Here is a 21,472-nt window from a genome sequence, read left to right as displayed (position 1 = left end):
AATACCGTTACAACGCATAGCGCTTAGAGGTGCTGGATAGTGGTAAGTATAATTTTCTATTCCAACTCCAGTACCCGTGGACACTAGGGAAGGTGTTGGATAGAAAATTAAACGTATTGCCTATCCTAGAGCGCCCCCCAGCGCAATGCGTTGTAATGGTGTGCGTGGTAATCCCTGCGTTGTAATGTTAGTGCGTTGTAAAAATGTCGTTGTAAACGTTGCATACTGTGCAGTGTGGAGCTTATAGGGTTCTACCATCCTAGGTACACTGGAGTTCTGGTTTCTGCCATGGAGGACAGCTTTGTTTTCGAACTCATAGAGGGCCTCCATTGAGTGGAGACTTCTAGCTCATTTGAGGCACTGTTGGGACTACATACCATGCAGAAAACATTCATCCCAAGTTGGATGACTGGTAATGTGGATCTTTTGACCTGGGGATTGGAACAAGCCCTTTTTGACTTTGGATACGGGGGCCTGGGTGCTGTCCTCTTCCCTCCTCAGGCTGCCCTCCCCCTGTGGGGTGGCAAGCCAACCCCACCCCGGGCGATTAGCAGCAGAGTGGGGTCTTAGCTCACACAATTGCCCCTGATGTTGTACTCAAGTAAGGGTATCTGGTCCACAAAACACATATAGCAACCCAAAGCTACTGGACCCCAATCAAATCTATGGATCCCTTTTGCTGTAGGTTTGTCTCTTTTTTTTTTCTTCGAAGGGAGGGGGATATTGGTTGCATCTGCAAAGGTTTTTGTCGGTGGTATTGTAACTTGTCTAGTCTAATGAAAGTTTTTGTTCTGAGGTTGCGTGAACTTGACCTGCCTGAACCCTGCTGGTCTCTGCTGGAATGTGCTCCTGATTCCCAAAAGAATGAAAACGGGCCTGTTCATGCCAAGACTCTCCAGTCTGATGACAGTAAACACAAAATACAGTTAACCTGACTTGGTATAACCTACTTTTACTGATTCTCTGCTTCAAGGGATGCCCCGCTCTATCCCTCGGTGCCTCCAAAGTCTTCTGAGTCGAGGGTGGACTCGGAAGACGTTGGAGGCAACGACGGAAAGAACGGGGCCTTGTTTTCCTGAGTAAGGTTCCAGGTGAGGTGAGGTCCAGTCCCCAGTCAAGACGGATGCCATCTGCATCCCTTGAAGTGGAGGATCAGTAAAAGTAGGTTGTATTTATTCCAACCTTATTGTGGTGTCAATCACAGCATTGTATTTTTCAATAAAAAATGTTGACACGTTTTAGTTGATGCACATATGCAGTAGCAAATTTTGAGAACAGAGGTCCTGAAGAAAGCCTTGAGCATTTTTACCCAATTTGGCTGAAACATGTCATCCTTGATAATATAGCAGTCATTTGTTAAAACTGCTTCTTGCACTGTTCTGATTTTAATTAGAGTTTGAGGCAATTTTTCTAATATACTTTGTTCTTCTCCTCACAACTCTGTTTTAAATACTGCACTCACTGGTTTTTGCACTGCTCTTAGTTCCCATGTGATCATTGATCCAAACAACACATGATCTGTTTTTTACTCTCTGGCTCTCCCTCATTGACTCTATTGAGTGTGTTTTTCCCAGAAGATAGTCTCTATGATCAAGAGACATATCATTCGTACGGGTGGATAACCAGATGATAAGATTGATCACGTTGACAATTGATGGGAATCCAAGCTCTGCTCAAAGATTTCTATGCTTTCACAATACTCCTATTTCTTTGCTTTTTCATTTCTGTTTTCAGTAGTCTGAGGCACTTGGTGGCACTGTGTTTACGAGACCCCCAGTTCAGTTGGTTATTGATATTGTGGCTGAGAAATTCACTGAATTGTGGCACAGCAATGCACGCATCGCATCTACCTTGTCGCACCTTAACCACAACGCCTATTTTGTTGCACCACAATGGAGCGTTATCGCATCAGATCGCAGTAAGAAACTGGAAGGTCAACTCCCCACACAGTAAGGGAGGGAGCCACAATTCCCTTGTGCAGCAGCAAGGAACCGACTCATCCACTCCCCTGGGTGTAAGGAACGGCGCAGTACTTTCCCTGCTACCCTTTTGTTTGTTCTGCATAACGCATCGCAGGTACTTTGAGAGTAAAGTGTTGCATTTACAATCTAAAATGAACTAAGCTATTTCTATCATTTTAAAGACTTGTTTTGATTACAGTATTGTGGATTTTTGTTGTTTGGTCTTATGATAAGTCTAGTAAAGATTACTTATTTTTTTAAACTGGTGTGGTGTCCATTTGTAGTGTTTTCACTGTATTACTGTATGTGTTCACAAACGCTTTAAACACTGCCTCTGAGATAAGTCTGTCCGCTCCTGCCAAGCTACCAAGGGGGTGAGCAGGGGTTATTTTAGAAGTGTAGCCCTTTACCCTATCTAGAAGCAAGGGTCCCTATTTGGACAAAGGTGTATACTATTGCCAACTAGAGACCCCCAATTCTAAAATTGGTGGTCAGCGGTGGGGATTTGGCCTTGCATTTGTGACCCATATGCAGTGATTGGTGTACACTACTAGTGAGTCCAGACCATAACGCAACCACATATATTTCTGGTGGAATTTATTTTTCTTGGAACTTCTTTTCTATTTTTTTATTCTTGAGAACTGCCAGTCTTTCTACCATGAGTAAGCCAGCATCCATTGCATCTGTAGACATTGAATGGGAAGAAGAGAAGATTGATACCTACACTGTGCCAAACCTCAAACCTCAGTGCAAGAAATTTAAAATCTCTTTGAAAGGCCTCACCAGGAAAGAGACATACCAAAAGGAGCTGAGGGCCTGGCTAGAATCTAGGAATGCCAGTGAGCATCCTGAAGAGCTGGTGGAGGAGGCAGAGAATTTAGATGGGCAGCTTGAGGGGCCATTGAGCCCAACCGGGGAGAGAGAACCTTCCAGGGTGGGCAGCAGTGTTTCTTCCAAGGGCCTGTCCATGTATACCATGAGGCATAATCGGAGACTTGAATTGAGATGTATACACACATCAGCAGTGCCAGTGATGATTACATTTATACACACACGTATAATATATACAATTGAAGCAAGCAGGTGACGCAGGTCTCTTACCTTAAAGTACTTAACTCAACAACGCGATGACCGACTCCTGCCAGCAGCAGCCCTGCCAACACGGCCCGATCCGAGACGGTAGTGACTGACTGCTGCCTCACGTATGGAGCATGTGCGCATGCTGAGTGCGTCACACTAGCGGGGGCTGGCCATAAAATCAAGTCCAGGGCCGTCATTGGTCGTGCTTTCGTGGGTTACCAGATTGACGGCCCTGGGACCCACTGTCACCTGCATCATGGCAAGGCCGGCGTCACGTCACCACCACATTAAGGCACCACCACCACCAAGCTAGGTTGTGGGGTGCGTGCAGGCGTCCTGGTCAGGTTTGCGTGCGTGCGCAGACAGTGTTCAGTTCCCCCCTCTTTCCCTGCCTTAGTTACTGCCTGCGGCCCGGACCCTGCGCAAGCGCGATGAGAGTGCTGTGTGCACTGCGCAGCGCTTTTCCTCATGATTATTTATCATTCCCGCAACCGCGAGGCCGGCGGCGGGGCCCCCCTGAGTGCAAGGCCCTGGGCAGCTGCCCATACCGCCCATGGCTAGGACCGGCCCTGGTCATTAGGGGTGGAGATTACCCCTGAAGGCTCTGTATTTACTGAGGTGATGACCTCACAGAACCCAGATAAGTTAGATCATCAGCCAAGGAAAGAGAATTGGCTTCGCAGGCACCAGCACCCACAGAACTACATAAGGGGAGAGTGTAGCAGCCATCAGGATTAGCTCGAGTCACTCGAGCCAGTGTAAATGTGTTTTGTTTGTTGTTGATACTGTAACTGAAGCTGGTATTATTGCTAGCGAAAAATATGGATTTAGTTTTCCTTGTGCGTCAGGGAAAAAATAAAGGGGGCGGAGCACCTCCGCCCATGACTAGAAACCGCCACTGGACTTTAGATCAAGCATATGTAAACATTTGAATGCTAAAGATCCTCCACCACCACCACAATCAGTACTGAGCTTTTTTTGTACAGGTGAAATGTGTGCTAAAGCCTTTATAAATATTTACAAAAGACATCCTGTGCAAATTTGCCCCACAAGTTCGTAAAGGTGTTCAGGGACTGTCATGCCCCCGGGGGAAACAATAAAATAGACAAAATTGTGCACTTTCTTAATAAAAGATAATGAATAGGCAAAAGTCCAGTGCTAGAAAAAATGTTTTTCATTTAAAAATGTCATCAACTGGCCTGCTTTGATTGAGTCATCCTCTTTCCAGCATTTAGAGACGAGAAGGGAAGTAAAAAACATTTGTTACCACATATTTAGCAAATTTCTAAGTGGTGGTCAATGTTTCTGATTTTTACACGTGCCACCGCAACGGATTACGTCTTTTTCCAATCGAGACACCGCTGGTTATGCCCCCACAAAAAAACGTCTTTCAACAACGCACGATCTTCATTGAATGAACCACATTTGATTTAAAAAACAAATGTAAGCAATTGGATATACGCAAACAAACTGATTTTCATTAGAATGTTTTCGCTGCTTCTTCCATAGATTACATTCTCACAGGATATTATTCAATCAAAGAAAAATTGAGACAAGAATCCATCTCAAGGTAGGCTAAACAACATTCAGGACATTCAGGTACTAATTAGGTTTAACTCCTTAATTGCTGCCGTCGGCCAATGGCCGACGGCAGCACTACCTGCCCAGTGCTGCCGTCGGTGACCTTGATAATATGTCCTTGTGAATTCCCATAGCAGCCCGTTAACACCAGAACCTGGCTGCTATGGGAATTCACAAGGACATATTATCAAGGTCATTATTGCCGCTTAGCGGCAGTTTCCTGCCACTAAAGTGGCGATAATTTTATCGCTTTTCTTGGTAATATGCCCCTGTGTCATTGTTTACAGCAATGAGAAAGCTAAGGCTAGTAGCTTCCAGACTTGGCTAGCCATAATTGACATCCACAGACTAGATTCACCGACTTAGCTAATAATTATAAAAAAAACTTAGTGGTGAAATTGGTAGCACATATCACTACTAGGCTGGTATAAAAACTCAATGACACTACTAACACATGATTCATTTCTACACACCTCATAAGCAATGTCCAAATGATTTGCATCTCCTTTGGTTCGAAACTGCTGCGTATGTTTGTCCAAAGTGAAGTTCACCTGCTTGTTGAATCGTTCAATCAGCACTGAGTGCCAGTGCTGGTCATCCAGCAGACTTCCTAGAGTAACCGAAGTATGGCTGCTGCTGAAGGGCATGTTAGAGCCACCTGCAAGAGTGAAAGCACAGAGAAGCCTTTGTCAGTGGGCGGGGCCTAAGCATCTAGGATTGTACTACATTTAGTAGAAAGGGCTTGACATTCACGAAGGATTGTGCGACCTTTCCATCACTCATTATATAGTAACTGCTGGAAAATGTGCACTGGGAATCATTTAGATTACAAACTTGTTTTCGAACACACTGACTGTTGCTCTATACATAGTGACAGGTATAACAGTTCAGATTACTCTATGCATTACTTACAAAGAGTATTTATACCAGTTTAGGAAAGAATAGAGCTGTCATAAAGCACAGAGTGTGGGTTATATTATTTGGCCATAATTCTGTGCATCCAAGTATGATGCACGTTAAAGGTCGAAATCAATTAAGAGGGGGCAGGCGTATATTGAGACCCATGACTCGTGACACATTTGTAATTAACACTGACTGTTGTCCTGCAGCAAACCTGGATTCTCCCGATATTGCTCAGGTTTCTGGCCGTGATGTATCCAAGGATGGCTGCAGGGATGCAAGGTGCAAGACATCAACAGGCAGATCGCTCGCAGTGACTTCCAACATTTCCATTTATCATGAAGGACCTCAGTACATATGCATTTTTTGTGTCAATAGATGGACAGAAAAAGCACAGAAATCAGGGGTTGTGCAGGCCAGCAGTCACCCTATCACAGTTGCGCACTGCTTCCCACAGTCACCTCCATGCTCACCTGACAGCAGGAAAATAGGCTTCCTATGAAATCAGTGTACCTTACTTTGCATCACTACCTCCTAAGAACATCATCCTCCAGCTCTGTTTACCTCTTGACGTCACTGAGCCCCATCTCAACAGAACCTATGTTGTTTCTTGGGAGACAATGCATTTCTGTTCCCAACATTAAGACATTGGGGCATATTTACAATTAAGTTGGCGAAGCGTGTCAAAAAGCCTGGGAGGCTAAGACACGCTCCTCCACATAAAACAACGCAGGACTGCACCATATTCACAAGACTATGGTGCAGCCCTGCCTTTCCCCCTGCGCTGGTGCTAACTTTAGCTGCCTATCTCAAACGACCGGATCGCCATACCCGCAGCAGTGCTGGTGCACTAATACAGTAGCCATTGTGCTCCATGCAGCATTGTATCATCCGAGTCATGATCTCGGTAAATTTATATACCGAAGGAAGTACCCGACCGATCAGATAACTTGATCAAGCAGTCTCCGAATAGAACATACCACAGATAGCCATATTATGTTACGAATAACTGTAATGAAAAGGCTTTAAAAATTACTCATGTTCAAGACAACAATAATGTTAATCCTTGTCCTGATGATGATGCCTTCATCTTTATAGGCATCGAAACGTCGTCGACTTTTAACCCCATATGCGATCTATTTATGTAAAACTTAAAATTGCAATGGAGTGGTTTTTTCTACATTTTATGTCTGCTTTACTGAAGTACAAGTACGCAGATTAATTTGTTTGCCTTATTTACACTGTTTCTTGTTGTTGTGTCTTGTATGTTGAGGGTCACAGCTGTGCCCGCTTGACATTCTCTCCAAGAAACACTTTATTTTGCACCTATTGAAAAATAAAAATCCTGTCCGGACGGACGAAAGACATACTACTTATTAAGTATATGGTCATTCTTTCTCTGTATATCATTTTCATATAGGGACCATTGTTCTTTGTAATATCTCAAACGCAGGCACACTTGCACCATAGTGCAAGGGTGCCTGTGTTGAGGGGAAGATTGTTTATGTGCAGGAAGGTGTCCCTTCCTGCACATAAACAATCTTTAAATGGAGTTTTGTCACTTCTATATGTGCAGTTTAATGCTGCACACATAAAAGCTACAAAATGTAATATTTTTTAAAAGCTTGTTTATGTGCAGGAAGGGTTACCTTCCTTCATATAAACAATGATGCACATCTACCCTATCAATAACGTAATACCTACCCTTATACCCAAGCATAAAACATTTTAAGTCAAGACAACCAACATACCTAGGTTAATATCCAGTGACAGGCTGCCTTTCTGAAGCTGCAGCATAATGTAGTCTCCGCGCTGTCCTTCCCCAGAAAATAACACACCACTGTTCTCCATGCTCTTGAACTTGAGAGAGAATATATCCCGGACGGTGCTCATCTGTTTCTGATTGAATCTGTACAGGAGGTAGCTTCTTCCGTCGAATTCTGCAACATATGATTCTATGGTAGGAAAAAAGAGACTGTGAATGAAAGATCCTTGTAAAATGAAAATACATCACTTTTACAATTAGTTTCCATGCCAAGCAGTCCTGTTAACGTTTCCAGTTATGTAAATAACATCTACTTTACTTAATTTAAAGTAACCCATATTACCTAATGACTTAACAGTGTATGAAATGTGTTAAGTTGGCTTTGCCAACACTGCAGAGAATCTTTTCAAACCTTTTTCAGCGTCTTGAAGTTAAAAAATAGCTGTAAAAAAAACGACATTTCTTAAACACCCTTTAATTTTCCATTTTTGTGTGCATACTTTCCGGCACGATTTTACTGCAGCCACAGCGAAATAAGGGCACATTTTGACCACGGTTTTGCAAAGGTTTGCCAGGTGAATTTTAATGTTGGACAACACAAGGATATTCATGTAATATGTCTGGCTATATTTTTATGTTGCTCTAGCTTCATCTGAAATTGATTTGAAATCATTTAAAAATATTTGTCATTATTTCCTTTCGTAAACAAAACGTGACAGTATATGAGCAAAACTAAAAATTGACACTAGACAACTGCTTGCAACAACTTGAGTGAGTACACACTGTCATGTATATGGCTGCAGAGGTTATTTGCGTTTTCAGGAAAGCATGATTTTTTTGATCAGTACTTTCTCACATCAGAGAAATGATCAAAAAAAATCTTCAAGGTAACAACATGAACAAATGAAATGAATATTAACCAAACAAATGGTGCACCTAGCTGACTCGAGGCTTAAGGCCCGAAGCTTTAAAAGAGCAACAGAAAAGGCCCAGCGCAAATAATCCATGACTGGGAATTGTGTAGTATTCTTACCCTCACATCACAGAGTGGATGACATTCAAAGCAGTGACACTTGTTTCCCGCTGAAAGCTGTTGGCTCAACACGTGATTAAAATGACCAAAGGTGACCTACAACTCTGGACTGAGTTAGAAATGAGCTACGTTCATGTCAGGGGAGTAGCTCCAAAAATACCCACCAACCTACGGGCCAGCACCCAGAATGGCTATGAACAAGCAAGCCTAGTTCTCCCCATCAGGGATGTCCTATAATCTCGCCTATCTTTCCTCTATTCTCAACCTTCCACTACCGCACCCTTGGTCTAATCTCCCCCTCATCCTCTCTGCTCTCTTATTCTGTGTATCCCTTCGCCTTCTGTCTCTTTTCTACCAATGCACCCCTTTCCCTCCTACATTTTTTTCCCTCCCTCTCTCCTCTCTTTTCCTTCTCCCCTCCTTCTTCTCTCATCTCCCTTGTTCTTCTTTGATTCACCACATCTCTCACCTTCAATCACACTCTTCTCTTTGTCTCACTCCTAGTTTCTAACCCCTCTCCCAATTCCATTTGTTTCTCCTCTCTTTTCTCCCTTCTAACTCCTCTTCCTCGTTGTCCCTTAGCCTCTTTCACCCCTCCTTTTGCTCATGTCCTCCCTTCTCAACTCCTGTCCCGTCTGAACACCAGCAGATATTGTAGGATTAAAGAAACCTATCCAAGATGGTAATCATAAAGGCCATGCATTTAAACTCCTCTCAGCACAGCTAAGCACTAGGGATTTAACTGCATAATGACTTGGAATAGGGCCTGGCTGTAGTCCAGACACTGTTTCTAAACTCATCTGCAAAAGGCAGACGTATGTGCACAAGGCTACACATGTTGTGCATCAGGTTTTGGACAGATGGCAGATTGAATGCAGGACAAAATAGTGTGGGGAATGTGGGTTGGCCGCACAATGGATTACAAATATTGGAATATAAGATCATAGGAGTTTAGGAGTATTATATAAAAATACAATGATGAACATTTCTTGAAAAATATTCCTAAGGGTATGTTATGCTATGTTTGCTCTTGTGACATTATTATACATTTAAAAGAGTTTGAAATTCCCTGAAAAAAGAGTTAAAGTAATGTTATTGTTTAGAACAAAAATAAATACTAATGAAATGCTCAGTTATATTTAGGAGTAAAAAATAACTCACAGCCTGATAACCTACTAATGATCTTGCATCTGAATTCATAGATGATATCACTAATAAAATCATGGCATCACTGTTGCTCGGATTTGAGTTTACTTTAAATAAAAAGACAAGAGGCGTTTGGCAAAACAGGAACACGTTGGTTTCATAAACCGCATCGCTGCTGCGGTGATTTTTCAAAATCCGCGTTAGATGACGAGCTCAGCTCGTCATCCGCACACGCCCCCCGTGGCTGATGACGAGCTGAGCTCGTCATCAGCATCGAAGGGGTTAAACGCTGCAGCTATGAAAGCCTCGACAGAGTGCTCAAAGTCTCTTGGTGTACAAAGTTTTGGTTGCTCCTAAATTTAGTTCATGAAGTACAATAAAGCAATTTTCTACATTCTAAAAGAGCACCTCAGTCAAAAAATCAACAAATATGGGCTTCTGATAAGGATACAGCTAGCTCTATACCTCGGGAAGAGCTATTTTTGGCCAGTGTGTATGTGACCAGATGACTGGCATGAGGAGCAATTGAAATCTACATGTAGTGTGCATGTCGTGTCCTGATTGGTTGAGTATTTCTATCTACAAGTGGTATCTAGCTTTGTGGTTTTGTGGGGAATGCAAACCCTTGACCAAACGTGCTTTATTTGGGCCAAATTACTCAGACCTGTTTGTGGTGAAACTGTCTATCTGTGGGATCGATCAGGGTTTTCCCTGGGTGCGCATTTGTATTTAGGCTAAGAGACCTGTGACCTGGTTTTCAATACGCATAGATGGTGGGTCATCGAACTTGTCAAACCAAGTATCTCTGACTCTGGGTTGATGTGTGTTAGACCTGGCACCATTGGCGTGGGTCTCCCTTCCATTTTTCGCTGTTGTCTCCTCTGTTTTTACTGGTATTAGATGCTCTGGAACCCCCGTGTGCGTTGCTTCGCCCGCCGGGCTCCTCAGCCCCGTTTTCCCGCCACTGCCTCCCGTGCGGACCCGCCCCCCCCACACCCATTGGTTTCTTCCCCTCGCCTCCCAGCTGACCCCTCCTCCCCTCCTCCCCTCTTATGACGCCCCCGGAGCGACCACGCAGCGGACGTGCGCAGCGGGTGCGCCAATTTTGCACCGATTGCGCGCCAAAGGCAACCCCGTCTGCGCCTGGACCGCGCCAAGTGCCAGGACCCCTGGCTCCCGAGAACGCCATGCCACACGCCGGACTTACGACCCCACCACCCTCAACGCACTCAATTCCGGCCGGAACCCTGCCTGCTATCGAGCCATCCGGAAAAGCACCCACGGACCCTTCACCTGCCAAACATGCCGATTCATCTGCCTTCGAACCTGCACCATCCCCGTCAAGTCGAGCACCAGCAGCAACCACCTGGAATGCATCCTGCTGAACACCCGCTCCGTCCACAGGCACGCCGTGGAACTCTGGGACCTGCTTGACGCGACAGCACCGGACGTCGCCTTCCTCACGGAAACCTGGATGAACGCCTCCTCAGCGCCCGACATCGCCACAGCCATCCCGGACGGATACAAGATCACCCGGAAGGACCGCGTCAACCAGACGGGAGGAGGCATCGCCATCGTACACAAGAACACCATCCTCATCTCGACTAACTCCGACGATACCTTCACCACCGCTGAACACCTGCACTTCCAGATACACACTGACCCCAAGACCCCCCTCCGAGGCACCCTCATCTACAGACCCCCGGGACCACGCACACAATTCAGCGAAGACATTGCAGACTTCATCAGCCCGCACGCCCTGCCCTCCGCCGACTACATCCTCCTAGGGGACCTCAACTTCCACCTGGAGAACAACAACGACAGAAACACCACCGCCCTGCTGGACAACCTCGCCAACCTCGGACTCAAGCAACTGGTGAACACTCCCACCCACTACGCCGGCCACATTCTTGACCCCGTCTTCTCATCCAGCAAACACATCTCCTTCAGCCACGCCACCTGACTCCACTGGATCAACCACAGCTGCGTCCACTTTAGCTTCAGAAAAACTACGAACCACCACTACCCGCAACAGGTTCCCCGCCGGAGCTGAAGCAAGATCAACGCTGAGCAGCTCACCACCTCCCTCATCCACAACACTCCCACCAACACAACGGACCCCAACGAAGCAGCCAGCAACCTCACCAAGTGGCTGACCGCCTGCGCCGACGACCTCGCACCACTTAAGAACCCTCCCAGCAGACCCGGCAGCAAGAAAACCCCCTGGTTCACCGACGAACTCAAGGAATCCAAGAAGAACTGCCGCACCCTCGAGAAAGCCTGGCGGCTCAACTAGACCACAGACAACATGACTGCCCTCAAGCACGCCACCCGCAAACACCATCAGCTGATCCGCCCCACCAAGAAGTCGGCACTCAAAGAACAACTGGACAACAACGCCCACGACAGCAAGGAACTCTTCCGCATCGTCAAAGAGCTCTCCAACCCCAGCGCCGTAAACAACGACATCACTCCCTCGCAAGACCTCTGCAACTCACTCGCCGCATTCTTCCACCGCAAGATCGCCGACATACACAACAGCTTCGACGCACAGAACACGCACCCCATCACCGAACCAACGCCCGCAACCACCACCCTCTGCAACTGGACCCCGATCAGCACCGAAGACACCGCCCACACGATGAACTCCATCCACTCCGGATCACCAACCGACCACTGCCCACACCACGTTTTCAACAAAGCCGACGCCATCATCGCACTCCATCTCCGGGACATCATCAACTCCTCCTTCCACACCGCCACCTTCCCGGAGAGCTGGAAGCACGCCGAGCTTACCGCCCTCCTGAAGAAACCAACGGTGGACCCCACCGACCTCAAGAACTACCGTCCCATCTCGCTCCTCCCTTTTCTTGCCAAAGTCATCGAGAAGACCGTCAACAGACAGCTTGCCGCCTTCCTCGAGACGAACGGATCCCTCGACCCCTCGCAGTCCGGGTTTCGGGCCAACCACAGCACCGAGACCGCCTTAATCGCTGCCACCGACGACATCAAAACCGTGATCGACAATGGTGAAACAGCGACCCTCATCCTCTTGGACCTCTCTGCGGCGTTTGACACCGTCTGCCACCGCATCCTAGTGAAGCGCCTCAGCAACATCGGGATCCGAGAGAAAGCTCTGGAGTGGATCATCTCGTTCCTCGCCGGAAGAACCCAGAGAGTCCGTCTCCCCCCGTTCAGATCCAAGGCCACCGAAGTCATCTGCGGCGTACCACAAGGATCTTCACTCAGCCCAACCCTCTTCAACGTCTACATGAGCCCCCTCGCAGCCATCGCACGCCAACACAACCTCAACATCATCTCCTACGCCGACGACACCCAGCTGATCCTCTTCCTCACCAACGACCCCACCTCCGCCAGAGCCAACCTGCACGAAGGGATGAAAGACGTCACTGACTGGATGAGGAACAGCCGCCTTAAACTGAACTCAGACAAGACGGAAAGCCTCATCCTGGGATCATCACCCTCTGCCTGGGACGACTCCTGGTGGCCCCCGGCCCTGGGCACCGCTCCCAAGCCAACGGACCACGCACGCAACCTGGGCTTCATCCTGGACTCCTCCCTGTCGATGACCAGACAAGTCAACGCCGTCTCATCTTCGTGCTTCACCACTCTGCGCATGCTCCGCAAGATCTTCAGATGTATCCCCACTGAAACCAGGAAGACCGTTACCCAGGCACTCGTCACCAGCCGACTGGACTACGGGAACACCCTCTACGCCGGAACCACAGCCAAACTTCAAAAAAGACTCCAGCGCATCCAGAATGCCTCCCCACGACTCATCCTGGACATCCCCCGACAGCCACATCACCGGACACCTGAGAGACCTGCACTGGCTCCCCGTCAACAAGAGAATCACGTTCAGACTCCTCACCCACGCAGACAAGGCTCTCCACGACCTGGGCCCCAAGTACCTCAACGACCGCATGACCTTCTACACGCCCACCCGCCAGCTACGATCGACCAGCCAAGCCCTCGCCACCGTACCACGCATCCGCTAGCCACCGCCGGAGGAAGATCCTTTTCCTACCTGACAGCCAAGACCTGGAACTCCCTCCCCACCCACCTTCGGCGAACCCAGGACCATCTCTCCTTCAGAAAGCAGCTCAAGACCTGGCTATTCGAGCAGTGACATACCCCCTCCCCCAGTGCCTTGAGACCCTCCCGGATGAGTAGCGCGCTATATAAATGCCTTGATTGATTGATTGATTGATCTGGGCGCTGTGCCACTGCCATGCAGTGCCACAGCGCGAATGCACCCCTGGTAAATATGTCTGTGAATTGGTATATCCCTGATTGGCTTATTTAAGTTACCTGTTAGTCCCTAGAAGTGTGGCCTGTGGGTGCCCAGGGCTGGTAACCCAAATGCTGCTGGTGGGCCTGCAGAGCTGGTTTGCACCACCCACAGAAGCAGCTTGTAAAGTGTATCTTAGACCTGCCATTGTAGTGTCTGTGTGCAATCCAGAACTTCCATCTTGGCTGTGAAGTGCCCTCACTTCCCAGCCCCTGAACCTTCCCTTGGCATCATGTCAGTCACCCCTATGGCAGGTGCATTGTGTGTGTAAAGTAGGACACAGCTTGATATGTGTAGCAAGTCCTGGTAGTCAATTACACTCCATTTTGTTTTTCACTGCTGCAAGGCAACCTGTTCTCCATAGGCTAGAATGGGCAGTCTGACTATTACATCTTACAGTCCTAACTGACTCAGGGAACATTGTAGACATTTGAGTTTAGTATGCCTGAGCTCGAAATAATAAAATACATCTTTTAGCAAAGTTGGTTTTAATATTCTGTGTTTGAAAATACCACTTTTAGAAAGTAGGTATTTTCTAGCCTAAGCCTTCCAGTGTGCTCTGCTGTTGTGTGTATTGACTGTCTGGGTTTAGAGAGGCAAGGCAGGCTGAGTCAGACATGGGTTGAATAGAGAGATCTGAATTGAGTACTGGGGAGGGGTAGCTCCTTGACCCGAATAGGCTGTGCCTGGCAAGGTGAATGCTGGATCCACCTCCTACTCTGCGTCTGATGGCACACCCCCTCTTTCTGAAAGGAAGGATGCAGCCTGGTAAACAAAGTGCTCCAGGCCTAAGCAGAACTGGTTCTGGCTGGGTTCAGTGACTAGAGACATCTGAGAACAAAGATTTTTGGGGTATAAACATCTGTGCCCAAACTCCTGATTGTTTGTATTGCTCCTGGATGTCAAGAAGAACCTCTGTCCGTTTCACTGAAGGAATCTGCAGGAGAGGACTGTCCTTGCACTTGTGTGCTGTTTCTTGGACTGGTCAGCAGTAGTTCCCCCTGGACTTGGAAGAAGAGGGAAAAAGACTTTGAAAGTACTTTTTATTTTGCTAACGCAGTCACCCAAGCGCTAGAAGAGAGCTAGCCTCCTGCTGGTGTCACAGGCACAAACCCCCCCCCACACTCCCCCACAAGCCTCCTGATTCTTCCCAGCGAGGATTTCTATCTGCAGGTGAGGCCCCTGTGAGTTTCAGGGCCTCTAGTACTACTACAGAGAAGAGAGTGCTGAAATCGTCGCTAATGCCCGTTTGCGAGCCGCCGCAGCTGAAGAGCGTAAGAAAAATCCACGTGCTGCTTGTGGCCACAAAGTGATCGCTAACTTCCAAAGGTCACCTCCCCACAGGTTTGCGGGCTGTTGAGTGCTCGCTATCCCCGGATCATCGCATCCAGATCATTGCATCAGAGCGCGGGCGCCACACGTCCACCATTTTCATCTCTTTGCACCCGGAACGTTGCTCTCTCGCGGGCGCCATTTTCTTTCAATGCAACAAGGTCGCACATGCAACCGGACCAGCGTGTTGTAAATTGACAGCAATGGGTTAGCATTAGCAGAAGCCATCCTGTATTTAGAAGTGATCTTATCCGTTTTGTGAAAGCCATTTTGTATTTCTGGCAGCCATTTTAGTTTGCCATGTGCTACCACGTGCTCGCCATGTGCTCTGTCCTCCCTCAGTGTTGATTGCTCTTGTAATCTGCCTAGAAACAAACTATATTTAGCCTCTACCACCTTTGCACATGCCCAGAAGGGCCTAGCTAGTAGAATGCACCTGCTTCTCTAGTATAACTGTCAAGCTATTTTTGCTGCTGTATGGAGAAGTAACTCTCCTCCCACTTTGTTGAGCAAGCAGATCTTGTATGCCCATGTTAGTCATTTTTGCATGCTTACATGTGCCAGGACTGCCCATTGGTCTTATGATGACTATGTAACCCTAAGTATATATAAGGCCCCAGTTCTCTGTACTCCTCAGAATGTTTCAAGTTTCAAGTTTTTATTTTTATGATAACGGAACTCTGTCGAGATCCACATAACAGTTTAGCAATAAAGTAAAAAAAGAAAAGAAACAATTTTCAATACATATTTAAATAGAAATGTCAATACAGTGTTAAAAAACATTTAAAGAAGGAAAACAATTTAAAGCAAAACATTTCGTTAGGAGGATTAAACATAGCTACAATGAAATCATAAGCAGTAAAAATACCCAGCTGAAAACACAGAGGTTTTACCCATTTTCGTCTGTGTACCATAAGGGCTGGGCAAACAAAAACTACATGGTATAAATCCTGGGGATAGAGTTTACAGAGGTCACAGATATCTGTACCACCATGCCATTTAGACAATAAACAATTCAATGGGAGTAAATCATATCTTAACAGTAAGATAAATCGCCTAACTGCATGAGGAAGATTCCAACCTAAATATGGTTGAAATTTTTTAATTTCACAAGAGTTACCGAGGGTGAACATTCCTCTCTTAGACTTTCGGATCGTACTATCAGCTCTAAAACTCAACTCCCAAGATGAGGTTTTTAAAGATAATTTTAATTGGGGAGTTGATAGTGTAAAAAGACTTTGTTCATCAATCTGTAATAGAGAAATTGCCTGTCTGAAGTTTTTTACTATGGAGGAGTAAACATTATAGGAACCCAGCAGTTCTTTTTTTATTTGAAACCTCAGGGTGCCAGGTTTTCCTTCAGCAATATAAAAAACCCATCTCACAACACTCGCCACTGCCTGGGACCGTGCACTACGTAGACCAAACTCTTGTCGCAACGATGACGTAGAGCTTGCAGTATTCACAGAGGCTAGATTACGAAGAATTCTTCCCTCAATAGAATCCAGGAATTTCCAGCATGCCATGTCCACTATTTCTAGTCCGAAGATTAGAGATGCGGGGATTTTTGCCCGATAGACTTCGAGCAATATAGAAAAATGCCTCCGACCTGTCGCTTTGTATAAGGAGATAAGACTCCTCCCTTGAGCGAGACTGCCTCAGTCAGTTGCAAAGGCTTCTGTGTGACGTAGTCTCACTCATTTGAGGTTAATGAAGATGTTCTTATGTATTTCAGCTTCTGTGCCAATTTCTTCTTTGTTGGTTTAACACCTTGGCTGCTATGGCTTTTCCCCTCCTGTGCTGATCCTGGATGAACCCCATTGTTCATGACAAGCTCAGCTCGTCATAAGCACAGCTCAACCGTGCCTCATGACGAGCTGAGCTTGTCATGAGCAGGGAAGGGGTTAAAAGGACCAAGTATCAGTGGGACCCTTAAGAAGGTTTTTTGATTTCTGCAGTTGGCGCTCCAACGTGGACCTCATCAGAGAAGTGGCTATCTGAGGGAGTGATCTTGTCAGGAGACATAAATCTACTGAGGAGGACAGGACAGGATTCTACTAAGGAGATACTCTGTGCATGGAGATTCTGGGGATTCTCTGTCTCTGCAGCCCAGTATATTTCTGATCTTCCTGATTTTGATCCTCCACATGATGTCACCCCTGACTGAGAGCCTTTTTGGCGTGAGTATTCTAAAAAAGACCGTTAGGTCATTCAGAACTTGGCAGTTAGAATTTGGACAACCATTTGTTTGGTAAGAGTAGTTCTGAGGCACTTGCTGTTGGTTTGATGCCTTGGATTGGTAAGGTAGTGTAGTAATACTTACTGTGGCTTTGGAGTTTTGGAATTTGTGTTGGCCAACTTTGGATTTGTTTGGGATAGATATTGTCATTGTCAAAGGTTTTTGTATAGCGCATCTTATCACCGTAAGGTCTCAAGGCGCTTGCAGCATGAAACCAATTGATCAACTGAGGGGCTAGAACAGAATAGAGATAACTGTTAGGAGCTGAACAAAAAGGGAATCTACTTGGGGAAGAGACAGGTTTTTAAAGCTTTGTGAAATTGCTTGTGTTCAGTGATGGATCGAAGGTGGAGAGGCAGTTTGTTGCATAGAAGGGGAGCAAGATAAGAAAAAGAACGCTGACCATACCTAGAGGTACGGAATCGCAGTTGGGTCAAAAATGATTTATTACTGGACCTTAAGGACCTCTTGGGGACATGCCAATTGAGTTTGTTTTGAAGATATTTGGGCCCGTTGTTATACAGAGAGTTGTGCGTTAAACTCAAGATCTTAAAGTGGATTCTCTGACGGATGGGAAGCCAATGGAGCTTTCTCAGACATGGCGCAGATGCAGTTCTGGGAGGAAGGTCCAGGACTAATCTGGCAGCCGCATTCTGGAGAGTTTGCAGTTTTGCCAGCAGATCCTCGTTCAGTCCAAAATGCATGGCATTGCCATAATCAAGATGGCTGATGATCAAGCCCTGAACCAACGGTTTTCTAGCTTCTATGGGAAGTCATCTGAAAATCTTCCTAAGACTGCGCATAATTCCATAGCATGTCCCTGTTACTTTGGCAATGTGATTTTTCATAGACAAGGTGCAGTCAATTATAATTCCAAAGTTACGGACTGCGGATTTAGGAGAGGGACATACTCCCAATTCTGGAGGCCACCAGTCTTGTGTCCAGCAGTTTTCTGCTTTACCGAACAGAATAATCTCTGTCTTGCTGGCATTCAGTTTGTTGTTCCTCATCCAACTACTTATCTCAACCATAGAATTTTTCAAATGTGAGCGTGTGCTGACGAGATCCACGTCGCAGGTGATAAGCAGCTGGGTATCGTTGGCATACGACACAGTTCCAAAGCCATAGGAATTAATAATTTTAGCCAATGGTGTTAAGTACAGATTAAAAATAAGCATGGGCGGAAAATCAGTTCCGCTCGCGGATTTTGCGGATTTTTGGTAAATTCGCGATCCGCGAGCGCTCGCGAGTTTACCGAAAATCCGCAAATTCGCACGCAGCGGATTTTTTTTTCTTGGTGATACAATTTTGCGGCGTGTGGCGTAAGTTCGCAGTTGAGAACATGTAGGTGCGGCGGGCAGCAACAATCTCGCACTCGCGAAATTACAAAATTTGCAATTCTGCACAAGAAATCCTTTAGCAAGCGGCATAGACCTTCTGGAAATGATGATTTTTATCAGAATAACTCCTCAGGTTGACATTTGCCTGCCCTTTTTTGGATTTGAGGCCTTTTGACTTTCTTTGGATCACTTTTGGATTAGAAATCAATTTTCACAAGTAAGTTTGTTTGGGGCATTACATTTGCTGTTCTGCAGAAAAACGAGTTTTGCTAAACTGAAAGCACTCAGCAGGTGCAAAAGTTCAAATTCATCATTAGTAACCATTCCCTGTAGTGCTTCCTGACTGGGGCCCCTCCAGAGTTCAGTTGCTAGTTGCAACAATTGTATGACCCTGCTCTGACCCTCACAGCCGGATCATAGAATAGCTACAAGTAGGCCACAAAGGTCCTGTCAAAAAAATTGCACTGCAACAGAAAGCAAATTACAGATAAGGAAGCAGGTGCCAGACTGGAATTTTAAAACAGTGACACATTAATAAATCAACCCCAAATTAATTCATGTCAGTTAAAGCAGGGCAGGTGTGCTTGCTTTTTCCCCCCATAATCTACAGTGATGATGATGAACCAGAGGGTGGCATTGATGTACCAGAGGGTGGCATGGGTGAAACAGAGGGTGGCAGTGTTGAAACAGAGGGTGCTGTGGCCTGTGATGATGAATCAGACATAGAAACAACATAGTCGCAACCGTTGCGTGCCGACAAGTAAGTTCGCAATTGCGAACTGGTACAAAATCCTTGCGAACTGGCAGAAACCCTTGCAAACACTAAAAAAACAAAAAAATCCGCAAATTTGCGAGAATTCGCGGATTTTGCGGATTGCGACTTCGCAAATACACAAATTCGCGAACGCCAGATTCGCAAAATTCGACCATGCTTAATTAAAAAGTAACGGGCTCAAGATCGACCGTTGCGGTACCCCGACTGTTACTGGGCTACTACTGGAGACCAGGGTGTCGACTCAAACCGTGGTGAGGCGATCAGCCGGATAGTTTTCAATCCATCCTAGGGCCCCTCTTCTGACACCTATCTCCCACAGACGATGTTTCAAAATACTGTGGGAGATGGTGTCAAATGCAGCAGAGATGTCGAGGAGGATGAGAATGGCTGATTCGCCTCTGTCAACTGCGAGCCTGATGTTGTCCGCAATCTCGAAGACAGCTGTCTCCATGCTATAGCAGCCGGATTGGGAAGGATCAAGGACTCTGCGTGCCTCAATAAAGGCCGTAAGCCATTTGTTTACTAGATATTCCAGCACTTTCCCAAAAAAGGGTAGCAAAGATATAGGCCAATAATGAGATGGTAAAGTGGGGTCGTCAGAAGGCTTCTTAAGAATCGGTTTTACTTGTGCATGTTTCTAATTTGATGGTACAATGGCTTGTTCAAGTGAGGTGTTGAAAATGGCAGTAAGGGAGTTAGCTAGCAGTGGCATAATTACAGCACAGCGGCGCAGAGAGAAAGGGTCCAAAGGGGATCCGGATTTTATTTTTCTTAGGCCCTCCAGAGTTTCAGTGACTATGATTGGATCGAATTCAGTCAAATAGGAGGATTCATTGCAATCCATCGAAGAGGACGAGCGCATCAAGCTATAATCTCGAAGAGGCTGACCTAGGTCTGAGTTAGAAAAGGAGGAGTAGATTGATTTAATTTTATTATCGAAGAACTCAGACATTGAGTCAACCCAATTTTGGGAGGGACTAAAAAGAGCCTGTTCAGCACAAGGGGAAGTGAATTGTTTTAATATTTTATAAAGTTCTTTACTGGAGCTAGCTGAATTGTTTATGCGCTGAGTTAAGTATGTCTTCTTGGCCATTTTAATGTTTTTTATATAACACAAATGGAGTAGTTTATACTAGACTCTATCCTCTTTCGTTTTAGTTTTCCGCCAATTGCGTTCCGCTACTCTGCTGGCTTGTCTGTCTATTTTTAAGGGCGGTCGTAAACCATGGGCAGGCCACCGATTTAGTTTTAACATTGGTTTCAGGAATGATAACATCTAGAGTTTGTATAATGGAAGACTTCAAGTTGGTTACCCTTTGTTCTAAAGGAAGTGCCAGATTTTTTGAAGGTTTAAAATGGGACTGGAAGGCTTCAGATGTAAGTTTACGCCATGGGCGTATAGGCACTCTTTTCCACTTATTGATCTGGCTGAGGCCTGGCTTGGGAGGTTAAACTTTATAAGATAATGGTCGGTCCAAATCATGGGAAGAGGGTCTTCATAGCTCAAATTAGGGGAACTGGTGAAGATTAAATCTAGGGTGTGCCCCGCTTGGTGAGTCGGGCCAGTTACTCTTTGGGTAAGACCAAGACTTTCAATTGTACTAATTAACTGACAGGTTTCGGGGTCAGAGGAAAGTTCGGCATGGTAATTGAAATCCCCGAGCAGAATAAAATTTTCCGTAGCCAGTGCGTGGGCGACTATGGTTTCTAATAAGTATTTGACAAATCCAGTTTTAAGGCCCGGGGTCTATAAACTAGAGCTTCTCGCCAGTTTTCAGAGCTAGAAATTTTAATACTGACTATCATGATTTCTGCTATGGGGCAGGAAAAGGATTCCAATAACTTGATCTCGATTGGGGCTTTAGCCTCAATGGCTATGCCTCCGCCCCTCCACATTTCTCTATGCAACCTTGTTAGGAGGTACCCTGAGGGAAAGGCGGACGCTATATCAGATGACGCCTGACTGTGAAACCATGGTTCCGTAAAGAAACAGATATCGGGCTTTTCT

General features: G+C 46.1%; 1 protein-coding gene across 1 annotated transcript in view; it reads right to left on the bottom strand.

The window, feature by feature from the left end:
- LOC147732612 (contactin-associated protein-like 5) overlaps window positions 1-21,472 on the bottom strand; it is a 1,641,055-nt gene that overhangs the window by 871,100 nt on the left and 748,483 nt on the right. Inside the window, exons 5-6 of the mRNA XM_086957122.1 lie at window positions 7,274-7,477; window positions 5,096-5,280 (exon numbers count right to left, since the gene is read on the bottom strand). Of these exons, the coding sequence (XP_086813248.1) occupies window positions 5,096-5,280; window positions 7,274-7,477 (389 nt within the window). The remainder of the gene's footprint in view (window positions 1-5,095; window positions 5,281-7,273; window positions 7,478-21,472) is intronic.

The sequence above is a fragment of the Lissotriton vulgaris genome, chromosome 2_1 (genome assembly GCF_964263255.1).
Source record: "Lissotriton vulgaris chromosome 2_1, aLisVul1.2, whole genome shotgun sequence".
Classification (NCBI taxonomy): domain Eukaryota; kingdom Metazoa; phylum Chordata; class Amphibia; order Caudata; family Salamandridae; genus Lissotriton; species Lissotriton vulgaris.
This window is presented reverse-complemented; position numbering and strand designations above follow the sequence as displayed.